The sequence below is a fragment of the Metarhizium brunneum genome, chromosome 1, assembly GCF_013426205.1.
Source record: "Metarhizium brunneum chromosome 1, complete sequence".
Lineage (NCBI taxonomy): Eukaryota > Fungi > Ascomycota > Sordariomycetes > Hypocreales > Clavicipitaceae > Metarhizium > Metarhizium brunneum.
Genome location: NC_089422.1, coordinates 5,325,177 through 5,339,170, shown reverse-complemented (window position 1 = coordinate 5,339,170; position 13,994 = coordinate 5,325,177). Strand labels below are relative to the sequence as shown.

Sequence of the window (13,994 nt, the reverse complement as noted above, 5' to 3'; positions counted from 1 at the left end):
ACTTTAGAAATTGGGCAGACAATTCGTGCTTGCTGATGCTTCATTGAGGCCACCTGGTGATTCGGACAACAAACATAAAATCTGCGGCCGCCCGCACCACTGTGCAAGAGGAGGGACTTTTAATAATTCTTGTTCATTTATACCCACGGCTCCAAGGGCGCATTGAATTACGCCTCATCGTGCGTTCGGACGAGCTGCCAGATTGTCTGATCTTGCTGCCCACCCACACGAAAGCTATTATTTCCTGCTCGCGGCAGGGTTCGCCTGCTCGGCCTTTGTCGCCACAATGAGTTCCGACTACTCATACGATGACCAGGTAGACTCTCACCAGATTTAACAGCATTTCTTCCATTTGTCATGCGCAGTCGACACGAAGCAGGATTGCATCGCAGCTTTGCTAACGCACCCCCCAGGCTCAGTTCTTCCCCTTCTTCATCCTCACATTGACCGGCCTGGTCACTCTCCCAATCACATACAACCTACTGCAGTCTAGCAAAGACGATTCGCATCTCGCCCCACGCATACAGACCGACTACAAGATTCAGCATGGAGACGTCGTGGCGTCACTACGCGCGGCTCAGAAGAGGAAGCAGCGCAAGATCAAGAGGGCGCTTGTCGCCGTGGCCGGCTGGGGCTTGATGGGACTGATGGCATATTTGATCATGACGACGAATCCTGCCGAGCAGAAGCTTTGGAATCCCTACGATATTCTGGGCATCTCAGAAGTATGCGCCTCCCTCCCCATCCCCTCACCCTTTTTGCTGCTGGCGTGCATCTCTCGGATCATCAAGTCGACTGACAATGTCTGCAGTCTGCCTCGGAAAACCAAATAAAGTCACACTATAAGCGCCTGTCCGTCAAGTTTCACCCTGACAAGCTCCAACCCGATCCTGCCAAAAATGAAACGGTCGAGTCTCTAAATGAACACTATGTCGAACTCACCAAGGCCTACCAAGTCTTGACCGATGAGGATGTTCGCAAGAATTATATTCAGTACGGCCACCCTGATGGCAAGCAGAGCATGAGCATCGGGATTGCTCTGCCCAAGTTTATTGTTTCCGACGGCAACGGCAAATACCTTGTTGTCTTGTACACGGGCCTTCTCGGCGTTTTGCTGCCATATCTTGTCGGTTCCTGGTGGTACGGCACCAAGAAGCGTTCCAAGGAGGGCGTTCTCATGGAGAGCGCCAACAACTTGTTCCGCCACTACGACGAGGAAATGGACGAGTCTGGCATCATTGCAGCTCTGAGCGCTGGCAAGGAGTTTGAGAGCGTTCTCAGGGGCGACCAGGCAGAGTCTGGCTTGTCCAAAATCGAGTCACGCATCTCTGCTGAGGGCGAGGCCTCACCTTTTGCCTCTGGGTTCTCAGTCAAGGACAAGGGGAGGCTTGAGGATCTCGACAGCGGTGTGAGGCGCAAGGTCCTGGGCCTTCTTTGGGCTTATCTCGGCCGTGTTGAGCTCGACGACGCCGCTCTGACCAAGGCCAAGTACGACATCGCCCCCATTGCCCGCGCTCTGAACCAGTCCTTTGCTGCCATTGCCCTGGCCTTTGGCAACATTGGTCCCATTTCCGGCTCCTTCCTCGCCAATCAGCACATTATACAAGCTCTGTCTCCCAAATCTTCTCCTCTCCTCCAGCTCCCTCACTTCACTTCCAAGATTGCCATGGCCGTCGAGGGCGACTCCAAGACGCACATGACTGTCCAGCAGTTTATGGATCTGCCCGATGCCCAACGCCGCCAGTTGTCAGTTGGAAAGGGCCTGCTTTCAGAGAAGCAGTACAAGTCTGCCGTCAGCGTAGCCAAGCAGCTCCCCTACCTACGAGTTGCCAAGGCCTTCTTCAAGGTTACCGGCGAGCGATGCATCATCCCGTCCTCTCTCGTCACCCTGGTTATCAAGGGCCGGTTTATCCCCCCCGGCACCCAGAATGTTCCCGCAGTCAACGACCTGGATCTGGAAGATGTTGACCCCGCTGAGGACGATCTCGATGCGCTCATGGGCCGCAAGAAGAAGACCATTACCGGACCTGATGGCAAGCCTACTTCTGTTGAAGAGCAGAGCATTCTCCCTCCCCTGGCATTTGCCCCTCACTACGCCCGCGACCACACCCCCAAATGGTATGCTTTCTTGAGCGACTCGAAGCAGGGCAAGATGGCTGTCCCCCCCTTCACCTTTGACCGATTCGACGAGCCCATCTTCGACGAGCAGGGCAAGCCCACGTTCAACATGCAGACTCTCAAGGCACAGTTCGCCGCTCCACCGCAAGCCGGCCACTTCACATTCGTCATGCACGTCATTTGCGATTCGTACGTTGGTTTCGATACCAAGATGGAAGTGACTCTGGTTGTCGAGGAAGCCGCAAAGGCAGCCGAGATGGACGCTGAAGATGATATTTCCGAACCCGAAGAGGGTAAGTTTTCCACGCACTCCCCCCCGCGCCCAGCAGAGATGCGCATACTGACAAATGTAGATTCCATCGCCGGCCAAATGCACGCCCTCAAGACAGGTCAAGCACCGCAGCCCAAGAGACGGAGAGTAGACGAGGAGTCGGACGACGAGAGCGGCACCGAGGAGGAAGAGGAAGAAACGAGCGACACCAACACTGACACTGAAGATGAGTCATAGACGGGGTTTGTGAATTATTCTATTTGTTTAGTAATTGAGGGTGATGAAAAATCGGGCTAGGGGGAGCAGGCACCTACTGTAGACTCGGTGCATGCACGGATACCAGTTACTTTACATGACGTGACTACTTGTCGATTGACATGTCGCAACAAATAATTGTGTACCTGGTCGGTTGATTGCCTCCTACGTGACCAGTGCTCAGGCTAACAAGTGTACGAGGGGGGGAAATAGTAGTATATTAAACGCATCATGAATAGTCAAGGGCTGATACTGTGACAACTTGACTGCATCGCGCCCCCATGAATGGTTATACATATAATGTATATGAAAGGTGGCTTCTCGAGTCTAAATCTACATATACCAATATACATACAGTGCACCTGCAGCACAACCCACCAGGGGCTCACATCCCACCCAACCAAACAAACAAGAAAAAAAGTAAAACAGCATGGCGCTTTGCAGCGTCTTTAATCAACAAACCCTCACGCCGCAGACCTCGACGCCCTTCCCTTCGATTCTCGAGGCCCTGCCGAAATACGCGTCGACCAAATCTTGTACAAACGCTGCGTCGGACGCACTCCACACGTCTAGACCCATGTTCTCAATACAGTGGCTATCTACAGTGATGACATTTGCATCTAGACCTAGACCGCCGCTATTCAACAAAACCTCAGCCTCGTCGCCTTCCTGGTCGTCTAACTCGCTGCCTTGTTCGTCTCTGTACGGAGAGGGATACGCCTCGTCGGCGGACTCGACGAGGTCGACTATTATGGAGAGCATTTGGGTAGTAAGACGGTGGAAGTAGGCGATGATGGCGAGTTCGGTGCGTGCTTCGTCGGGGTTGGATGCGCGGCGGCTGGTGAGGGAGGCGAGTGATTCGGACAGGGGGCGGGGGGAGGACGCGGGTGCGGGCGCGAGGTCCGCAAGGAGAGCCGCGTCCCGGGAGGACTCTTCATGTTCTTCGGAGCGTAGCTGCTCGCCGGCGGATGCCCACCACATGTAGCCGTTGTAGGCTAGTGCAGCCCACGATAGAGGCTCGATGAGCTCGTCAATGTGAGGGTCCTCCTCGTCCTTGACGAGCCGGTGGGAGTGGCTGGTGGAGAGGCGAACGGCAGAGGAGTTAAAGGGTGGGGAGTCTGGCTCTTGCTGTTGAGGGGAGGAGGCGAGGCGGATGAGGCCGCTGCGAAGGGCGTTGAAGCGCCGCAGGTCGCGTTGGGTAGCTTTGACAGGTGTGCCACGGGGGTACTCTACTGTTGGCCAGACTTTGTCCACGGCGTTGGTGGAGTGCTCCGGGGGCATGGTGATGAGCATGTCCCAGAGGGTGTCTTTCATGGCTAGAATGCTGTCTGTGGTACAAGCGATCCAGCCGGAACCTGCCTCTCCTCCGGAGTCTGCGGTGCCGTCTTGGCGGCGCTTGGAAGCCTCAAAGTCTTCCATGAGAAAGGGAATGTCGTGCACGCCAATGGTGAATAGGGGCCGTAGGCGTGGCGTGGGTGATGAGGGTGGGAGTCTATCGGCAACGGAGAAGGGTATATTAGAAAGAATTGAAATGTCGTATACTGAGATGAGTTAGTGCATGTGTTTCTTTGGTGAGAGGGGTTTTAGCATATTGGTATCGGAGTGTCGGGACCTTACCAAAGTCACAAATTTCATGAACAGGAGCGTGACAAGAGATGAGAATCCGCTTGCGTAGCAGTGCTGCTCTATGGATAGGGAATATAAGAGGACCAAACTTGTCCAAAAGACTGACCAAGCTCCAGGCAGGGTGAAATGGGCTCAGCCTGTGCTCAGCAGGCGGCAAGGAGGTCCCGTCCGATGCCGAACCCTTGCGCTTGTGTGTTCTTCGCTCTTGAGTTGGTGAATCGGGCAGGTTGGCTGGCCCCAAGTCGTTTGGCTGTCCCTCGTTCTCGCTGGCCTTGTGAGAATTCCAATACTTTTCCAAAACACCAGTCTGACTGCGATCTTTGGCCAAGATGCTGAGATGGTCTGTTAGCAGTGGTTTTGGTTCTTGTAAGAAGCAGTGGGATGCAAACTTACGCCGCCAACTCCTTCAAATTCTCGGCATGCCTCCAAGCTCTCCCCAGTCGCCCATAGCTCAATGGTACGAGGACCCCTACGGCAATCATCCTGGCATTCCTAGCTTCCTCCTCCTCACATGGCTCATTTACAAAGGCACTGAGGCCGGCGTGGGCGCCGTCGACAAAGTAAATCAAGTCATGGCGAACGGTGTGCAAGCCCGACGGCAGCGACTTGTACTCGACCTGGCCGTCTAGTTCGACATGAGGCACGGAGCGCTTCCAGGTAATGGTGTAGCCGGCTTTGACGTCGAAATCGATAAGAAACAGGGCGGATACGGGCGGAAGTTGCTCGGGCACGGCGGAATTGGGGGCGATGGAGAGAGAGAGAGAGGATTGGCGGTGTCGTTGATTCCTGCGTGATGGCGCCATTGCCATTGTGGAGGCTCTCGTGTGAGGCTCAGAGGAGCATGTTCCGTTCCAAGGTCGCTGGAAGCTTGGCAGATTGGATGGCTAGGCAGTTGTGTCGGGGACGTCGGAGGGATGGCGTCGGGGGCGGGAGTTGCGACGTCGGCGGATGAAATGCGAGGCGGGTGGAGGTTAGCCGAAGAAGAAGCACGTTACTAAATGACGCAGGCAGAAGTCCGGGTGGCCAGAAGGAGGATTGGCGATGGCGGTCAAGGTTGCGCATGGAAAGTGAAGCGGATGGTGGTCGTTTGGTGATGATGGTGTGTAAAGTAGTCGACTTGGCTGGAGTAGCGGCGGGTATATTTGCGTGAGTGGCTGCGTCTGAGGCGGCACAAAAGTGGCATAGCGCTTCATAACTCTTGGGTACGTGCCCAGGTACTTAAGTAGTGATTGCTATTAGTAGTAGTACTACTACTAGCACTGGCATCGTACTCTATGGACCATGCACGCACACGGGCCAACCGCCCCGTCAGACAAAGTCATTGTTTACTTAAGTACTCCGTACCTAGGTAGTTAATCGATCGATGCCCGATCAATCCAATGAGTGATGTCGGGTTGAGCTCTGCATCGGCACGGCACGCCCAGGATTGCAGGATTGCATGTGTGCGGCGGCATTCTGCATCGGTGACGGCGTGGACGGGATTCCAAGTACGTACTTGGGTACCTAAAGTAGTTATACAACAAACATTGAAGGCTTTACTCGGTTGCATATCCCTTTGACTGCGCGCAGGTCCAATTGATGTGGGACTCACTTTCCTACGATACCTAGCAGTTACCTCTTTGGCAACGAGGTCAGCTACTAGACCTGACGTAGCTCTTTATAGACTCGAAAATCTCTGGTACTTTTATTATTATAGTATTTCTTAAAGAGGCTTTATACCTTTTAATATAATCTTTTTTATTGGCCAGAACCCTTGCCCGGTACGAAAAATGGACCTGCCCGCAGTCAAAGGGATTTTGTGTCAGTGCCCAGTGTTGCGTCCAAGTGCTTTGTACCAGGTACATGGCTACTCCAGCCCGTAGTATGTACCTACTCGAGCATCAGACATGTGCGAATGACGGGCAATTGGCTCAATGACTCTGCAAAGTCAATTCAAAGATTAACTAATCCATCCAAACACTTCCCGCCAGCTGCAACCCCCACCGTTGAAGACGACGGCGCCGGTCAGGAGCTAACGACGAGCCTAGCGACCACATGGTACCTCCATGTCACTCCATCGGTGGCTCCGTGCCGCAGCCCGAGGCAAGCCAGGGGACCGACCGACCCCCGTTGTCTGGCCTGGCCCGTCAACCGTCTGGTGTCTCATTGTCTCGTCCAATCTCAACCACCATCCCACCTCGCATCTGCAGTCTCGTCACTTTCTCAACGCCCTCCTCCGAGATCCCCTCGAACCGCCCCGACCCAACCCAACCCATCGTGGAGGCCTAGTCAGCAGAGAGCATTGCCCGAGTATGGATAGCCGGCAGTAAATTGGTTTCTCTTTTTTTTTCTTTTTTACGCATTCCTTTCCCTTCCCCCATCTCCTTGGGAAGACGCCCCTCATCCACCGCCACCACCTTTGCCTCCCGCCATTCAAACACCATCTTGTCCTCCTCGCGGCCAACATGTCCGCCCTGGTGGGCTACCTCGTCAACTTCCTGGTGGGCTACGTCGCCGTCACCCTCTTCTTCTACATGGCGTCCCTCGCCGTCCCCAAGGCCGGCTTCGTGGCCCGCGCCCTCGCCGCCTACATCTCGCTCCTCATCTGCGCCGTCTTCGGCGTCCTCGCCTCCGTCTTCTTCACCCTCATCGGCAAGCAGGGCATCTCGCAATGGGCAACCGCCCGCGCCTTCCACTACGTCATGCGCCTGACCACGGGCATCGTCTTCCAGGTCGAGGACCCGGACAAGATCCTCGCCACCACCCGGCCCGCCGTCTTCATCGGCAACCACCAGACCGAGCTCGACGTCCTCATGCTCGGCGCCATGTTCCCCAAGTGGTGCAGCATCACCGCCAAGTCGGACCTCAAGCACGTCCCCTTCCTCGGCTGGTTCATGCGCCTCAGCGGCTCCATCTTCATCGACCGCAAGAACTCCAAGGACGCCCGGGAGGCCATGGCCGGCGCCGCCAAGGAGATCCAGTCCCGGCAGCAGAGCGTCTACATGTTCCCCGAGGGCACGCGCAGCTACGCCAAGGACCCCGTGCTGCTGCCCTTCAAAAAGGGCGCCTTCCACCTCGCCGTGCAGGCGGGCGTGCCCATTGTGCCCGTCGTCGTCGCAAACTACAGCCACGTCCTCCACATCAAGAGCATGGTGTTCCGCGCCGGAACCGTCCCCATCAAGGGTACGCACTTTCATCTCGCCCCTACAGACAAAGAAGGAAGCACTTGTGTGCCCTTGCTGACAGACAGTCGTTTGCAGTTTTGAATCCGATTCCCACCAAGGGCCTCACCTCCGCCGATGTCGACGAACTCGCCCGCACCACGCGCGAGCTCATGCTCACCGAGCTCTTGGCCCTCACTGCAAAGGCCCAAGGCCGGCCCGTTGCCGTCCCTGCCTCCGTTGAGAATTCGTCGGCCGCGAGCTCCGCCGTGCACGTCAACTCCGAGTAATTCGAACCTGCGTGGCTTTCTCCTCCCCCCCGCATTCTATATCCCTCCTGCCCCAGCTGCAGCGTGTACATGGCTCATGCCAACCCACAGAACCCCCACCTAGCCTAGATGAACATATAGTCTATCAGGATGAGATGAGCGAAACCAAAAAAAAAAAAAAAAAAAAAAAAGGTACTATGCCAATAAATAAATAACATCAAGAACGCGAATAAGATGGGATGTGTTGCTATTCTCTGAATAGACAGATACAGGAAAGGTCAAACGTGATTGATTGATACCCCTTCATAGATAGAATGTTTGTACTGCCTGTACAAACGAATTATATGCTTAACCACTGACCCCCCGACTCGTTCTCTTCATGACGACGCGCAAATTCTGCCAAAAGGCTCCCATCACATTTTGACCCGTCCGGACCATGTTTGCATCAAACACAACAACTTGCGGTATAAGAAAAAGGGAAAACGAAAAAAAATCTATACTTTGAACAATTATATTGTTGGCATGCCTGTAAACCACGAATCGTGCCACGACAAGAGGGCAGTTACTTAATTCATGTACATACATATATGTGAACCCCGACTCCCCGTGCCGTATACATAAAGATACAAAACACCGCCATGCCAAAAAGTCGCTATTCGTGAGCGCATCAGAAGCAATCACTCCCTCAAAGCCTGCAACGCCTGCGTAAGTGTAACAATCCGCAAACTTCTCCCCCTCTTCAAACCGACACTCGCATTCGTGACCGTCGGACTCCGTCCATCATCCCACTTTCTGAACACCCGCTTCAAATCCCTTGGTATCCCTTCCAACACGACCGTCGATACTGGCACAAACGGGCGGTCTTCCATGCCGGATGCTAAAATCGCGTATTCCTGTGCAAAGTCAAGAGCGTTGCGGAAGGATGCGTATTGGGCGTTTGCACGGGATCCAACAATGATGTACATCTCAAAGAAGGCGTCGAGGACGTAGATGCTTGTGGGAAGGAGGTCTACTTGGTTGAATGGAGACAGTTCGAAGATCTGGATCCACAGGTTAGCATTGAAATTCAGCATCTAGACTGAGCACTGCAAAGGAAAGACAAGATGTACCTGTTGGCGAGAGTCTGCATCCGAACAGAATAGTCGGCTGCAGTATTTGTCGTAATTGGGCTTGAGGCGCCAGTGATCGGCAGAATGAGGCTTCGAGCTGTTGTCCCCAAAGAGGTCCCAGAACGACGTAGGTTCGTTGCCGTCCTCATACTCGATCAATTCTCCCGTCAGGGTCAAATCCATGCCAATTAGTCTTGCACAGCTCACTTCCGCAACGTCGCCTCCCTTGCCCTTCCACATGTAGCAGTTTCCCCCTTTGGTGATGAGGTACGTGAACCCAGTGCATAAGCTGGATGGGGCAAAATCAACCTCGTCAAAAGCAACTTGTCCGAGATACCGTCTGCCGCACAGTATGTTGGGCGCTAGCGAGTCGTACTTGTTGCTCGAGCCGCGTCTTACAATAATCACACCACCAAGAGCTTGTACAAATTCGGCTGTTTCTTTGCCCTGCTGAAACCTAACAAGTTTGCCCCCGAGGGAGCGAGCTTCCCGTTGTACAAAGAGTTGGGCATCTTCGGCCGACAACTCGGGAACCTCGTCACCAACCCAGAAGTAAACCTCGAATACTTTCTTCCCGGATCCATTGATAAAGTTATGCGCGCAAACATACATCTCCTGCTCAAACAGGACTCGTTCGTTCTGGGGTGAGACTGGCAGCTTTTTCCCGTCTCCGAGGATTTGGAACATTTGAAGTCCAAGACTCGTGACCTTATCACCAGTGTCGGGACGGTTCATCAGAATTTGTGCCGGATCAACATTGATTGCTTCTCTTGTCTGTGGGGGGCCAAAGAATTCTGTCAGCAGGGCAGACACTTCATTGATCTGCTTGGTAGGTGAGCGGGTTGGAGATGAAATGGCGGCAGGCGACTTCAAACCATCGCCGGAAAGTCCGGACAGCGGTCTCACTCTTCTGCTCTGCCCACCACCTGGCGTTACTGGTTCATCGAAAGATGGCTTCGAAATTGGGATAGATCGAGCGCCGAAACGAGGGGAACGAGGGGAAGCCTCGCGCATTGACGGAAGTGAGTCCCGGTCACTCTTAGTCGGTGACGGTGGCTCAGCCAGTTTGGTTGGTGATTGAGATCCGGTGCGCTTATGGCGCAACCAAGTCGGTTCCGCAGCTGTATCTCTCTGGACGTCTTTGGAAGGGCTTTCGTCTAGGAATCGGGACATTTTCTTCGTGTCAAACTTCTTTGGTGACGTGGCACTGGAGGCATCCTCTTCAGGTTGCGGGCTTGGCTTTGCTGGTGACGAAGGAGTTGAGGCCCTTGGTCCGAGAGGCAGCGGCCGTCCACGAGATACTGGTCGAGCTGCTGGCTCCAGTGACTCTCTTGGCTCTGAGGTCTTGGCTACCAGGGTTACCGGGGGTAGTGATGGTGTATTACCAAGGGTCGTTTTTGTGTCCACTTCTTGCTGAATGGTTGGGGTTATCGGCTTCTCATCGAGTCCAGCTGGGCCGGTCGACACATGTTGTGTACCAAGTTTATTTATTGCTACTTCCTGCACCGTTGGCTCGTCCTCTTTGGCGGCCTCAACTATAGCAGGTGGCAGCTGCCGTGCAGTTTGGCTGAGGGTCGACGCCGCGGCGCCTGTCGGGGCCTTTCTCTTTGGACCACGAGCTCGGCCTTTGGTCATGTGTGTAAGTTGAGGTCCAGGAGCAGATGGCTCAGTAGCATCACCTGAACCTGGCTTGCCATTGTCGTCACCAGTCTCCTCAGAGCTTCTACCACCATTGGTGGCCATGGGAGGCGGCCCTCTAGCCAGCATACCTGCCAAGCCTGGGTTAAATCGATCCGCCAACTTGCCGCCGACAACTCGACTCTGAGCCGCCAACTTGGAAGGTGCATTCATTTCCTTTTGCAGCGTGGGCGTTGCTTGTGGTTCAACCGTAGTCTTTGCCGCCTCAGGTTCTGTGGACACCCGTCTCAACTTCTCGGTACTTGGGCTCCTTGCAGGGGGTATTGCTGTATTAGGCGATCTTGGGGAGAATGCCGATCCGCTCGGGACTCTCTTTGGAGCGGGGGCAGGCTTTGGTGAATCCTCCTTTTTGGTGGGAGTAGGAGTTGGTGTTTCTGGAACGTTGCTCTTCTTGGCCATCGCTGCCACAGATTTGCTCAGCTCTACCCTCTTGGCCAACCCCTCGGGCAGTGGCCTTTCAGAAGCAGTGCTTGATGCTCTCGTGACCCCTCGGCCCTCAGACTGAACAGCCTTAAAGTCGGCCCTCTTCTTCAAGATTGCGTCTTTAAACTCGTCTTTCCTCTCGCTCTTCTTCGGGCCATCGGTTACGTTAAGAGCCGATTTCCCGCGAAGAATATTGTTTTTCAATTCATCAGGAGCAACGTAGTTTTGGGTTTTGGTTTTGCGCAGATTGCCAAAGACATTCTTGAATTCCGGTTCACCAGACTTGGGTGTGTCTTTTTCTGCAGGACGTTGCCTCAAATTTGACCTGAAGTCCATCGTTGGCGGGGTTTGCGGCTTGGGTTTGAGAGGCGGCGGGCTCATGACGGGCGTGTGTTTTGTAGCACTTGGGGAGCTGGTTTCCTTGTCTGTCGGCTTCGTATCCTCCTTATCAGTCATCTCATCTGGCCTTGGTAAATCCGGGTCAGATTGTTGTGCGGTGCTGGGTTTTGACCCTTGCCCATATGCAGGTCGATTTGCATTTGGCGGCGGTGAGTAAATGCCTCCCAAACCAGTAGGGTTGGATTTAGCTACATTTCCGACAGCCGATTGCCTCATGAGACCTCCAATACTAACCTGGTGCTTGTGTGAGACAGATTTTGGTCGACTTGATTCTGCATTGGCATTATTCCTCCAAGTGGGTTGGGCAGTCGTCGGGGATGGCTTTGGTGACTCTGGTCGGTTCAACGCATTTTCAAGCCAACTTGACTTGGTGGGACTCCAGCGCCTAGGATCCATGGTTTTTGATGGACTGGATGGAATGCCGGCATCCTCATCCTTTTCCTCAGCACGGCCTGTGTCTATTGACATCAGGCTTGACGATTTGGAGATATCGCCAAGGTCAGATGGCCTGTCGCCGTGTTGCGAGGTTGGTCTGCTCGAGGTCGGTGTCGCAGAGTCTCTTCGTACGGTGCTCTGAGGCCTGGAGCCCATGTGAACTGACGATCTAGCTCCCCGCGTGGCAGCAACAGAGTCCGCTCGTGTCAAGCCTGGAGGGCTCGTGACACTCCATCGCTTCACACTATCGCTACGCTTCATCATTGCACTCTGGACAAAACCACCAAGGCCCTTGGTAGGTGACGGCGACCGGGTGGGCGATGCCCGTCCAGATAATGACGCAGGCTCCTGAGTTGGCTGTTTCTCAGCAGATGCAGTATCGAACCGCGGGGGGTTGAATGTGACCGGCGAGGCAAGTCCTGGGTGACTTGGCGGTTCTGGACTAGGCTGCGGCGAGGGAGAGCTTCTTGAACTTGAAACCGGATTTGTAAGAGACATGCCCGGCAGCTGTGCCCTAACCGAGGACATATCTAATCGGTCCTCGTCCTCAACCTGACTACGCCTGTATGCAGCAGAGTTCTGGCCGCGATCCGCCGTTTGTCGGAACCATGAAGGATCCTTGGAGCCCAAAGCTTTGGCAATCTGATCCTTGGAGACGGTTTCTTCGGTGGCAGATGCTGGCTCCTGCGACCCGGCCAGAGACCTCTGGGTCGCATTTTGGGCCGCCACCATGCTCAAGGGCCGGGCACCACCCCGCGATGCGGGCCGTCTTTGCCACGACAGCGTAGAAGTTCTCGCAGGCGGCGTTGAGCTCTCAGTCGGCTGCGTGTCCAGCTCGGCCGAGGCATCACTGTCCTTGGCAGGCAGGCCCGGAGATGTCATTGAGTCGTGTCCGGCGGGCGGGGAGGCGGGGGGTTCGCGGTCGTCGAGTGTCCTACTGGGCGAGCCGAGCCTGGTAGCATCGGAAACCTGGGCACTTTGGTGACTGGAGCGCGGTGACGGTGTATTCATGGGGGACGATTTCTGAGGGGAGATGGACCGGGCACGTTCTGCGGGGGGGTAGATAGTCCAATGTTAGTTTCAAGTAGTTCCTAGTCGTGTTTCGGCCTGACCATGCGCGAACCAAGCCAGCAGCCAATTCACCTGCCAGCTGGCCAAGGGAAAGTCAACAGCTGCACCAGCCGGCAGCTATTTGGCCAGGGGCTTCGCTGGCATCCCCAAGTCTCGTGCTCCTAATTTTTTTGAACCTTTGACCATTTGAAAGTGGCAGACTCACCTTCTCGTCGTGCCTGACGTTCCCGCTTGGCGGCCAAAAACTCCTCCCGTTCACGAGCTCGAGCCTCGTCGTCCTCAATCTGCTGGCCGCGCAGACGCTCGACCTGCTCGAGGAACTGAGAGACTTCGTCGGACATGTCCCCTTCGTTTCCCGCCGTCGTAGCGCGACGGTGGCTGGTGTTGTCAATGTCGGGTTATGGTGATGACGTCTTAGGCCATGACACTCGAGGACGACTCGGAATGGGGATGCAGATACTTGCAGCAATGGCCCCTCTGCCAAATGAAGCTACTCTGCCTCCTGGCCGTAAGAAAATAAAGATGGTTGGGGTCCCTGGAGGGAAGAAGTCCAGTGTTGACTTTGTGATGGAAGTCTAAGGGAGGGGTGCAAGACAGTCGCGGTTGGCGGATGAGCCTAATGGAGCCGGCCTCGCACGTCAATTCCACGGACGGACCCTCAGTCTATGCTGACTGGTGAGCCCGCATCGCCCGTCAATAAAAAAGTCTAGCCAGGCGGGAAGGGTTCTGAAGTGTTGTCACATTGAACCGGACAGTCTGGTGCTAGTCTGGTGCCATGTGCCGTCTCCACCCGCTTAGCTGGTCCGCCTGCTCCAGAACCCGTCAATACAATAATAACAGTGCAGGCAACAATAAATGTGGTCTGGTGTGAGCATTGAATGGACTTGATGTGTTCAATGCTCAGCTCCGTGCTTTCTACGGAGTACTCCGGAGCATTGGAACTTGGAGGGCATGTCGAGCCATGGCCACCACCGTGAGAAAATGCCCACTGTCCCAAGCCAAATTCTACATGTTTTACTCCGTACTCCGTAAATCAATTCACTTTCGCTAGACGGCCTGCTTTCACGGCCTTGAATGCAAGGGGCCCTGCAGCCGGCCGGTTTTCAGGCCTGGGTGGAATGCAACTGCCGCAGACTGCAACATCTCCTCACCCAGTCATCTGATGCAATGGCACATCCTC

At 54.8% G+C, this 13,994-nt stretch overlaps 4 protein-coding genes across 4 annotated transcripts; 2 read left to right on the top strand and 2 right to left on the bottom strand.

Annotated features, from left to right (window-relative positions):
• Window positions 1-286: 286 nt before the first annotated feature.
• Window positions 287-2,626, top strand: sec63 (Translocation protein sec63; the record flags this gene model as incomplete). The annotated part of the gene is made up of 4 exons (XM_014693440.1): window positions 287-316; window positions 414-725; window positions 812-2,411; window positions 2,472-2,626. The coding sequence occupies 4 exons, from the start codon at window positions 287-289 to the stop codon at window positions 2,624-2,626; spliced, it is 2,097 nt and encodes a 698-aa protein (XP_014548926.1).
• Window positions 2,627-3,097: 471 nt separating this feature from the next.
• On the bottom strand, window positions 3,098-5,079 carry G6M90_00g016020 (uncharacterized protein; the record flags this gene model as incomplete). The annotated part of the gene is made up of 3 exons (XM_014693441.1): window positions 3,098-4,185; window positions 4,262-4,602; window positions 4,664-5,079. 3 exons carry the CDS (start codon window positions 5,077-5,079, stop codon window positions 3,098-3,100), a joined length of 1,845 nt encoding a protein of 614 aa, XP_014548927.1.
• Window positions 5,080-6,714: 1,635 nt separating this feature from the next.
• On the top strand, window positions 6,715-7,700 carry G6M90_00g016010 (uncharacterized protein; the record flags this gene model as incomplete). The annotated part of the gene is made up of 2 exons (XM_014693442.1): window positions 6,715-7,432; window positions 7,510-7,700. 2 exons carry the CDS (start codon window positions 6,715-6,717, stop codon window positions 7,698-7,700), a joined length of 909 nt encoding a protein of 302 aa, XP_014548928.1.
• A 656-nt stretch (window positions 7,701-8,356) lies between these two features.
• On the bottom strand, window positions 8,357-13,155 carry Gsn (Gelsolin; the record flags this gene model as incomplete). The annotated part of the gene is made up of 3 exons (XM_014693443.1): window positions 8,357-8,719; window positions 8,789-12,792; window positions 13,020-13,155. The coding sequence occupies 3 exons, from the start codon at window positions 13,153-13,155 to the stop codon at window positions 8,357-8,359; spliced, it is 4,503 nt and encodes a 1,500-aa protein (XP_014548929.1).
• Window positions 13,156-13,994: the final 839 nt, after the last annotated feature.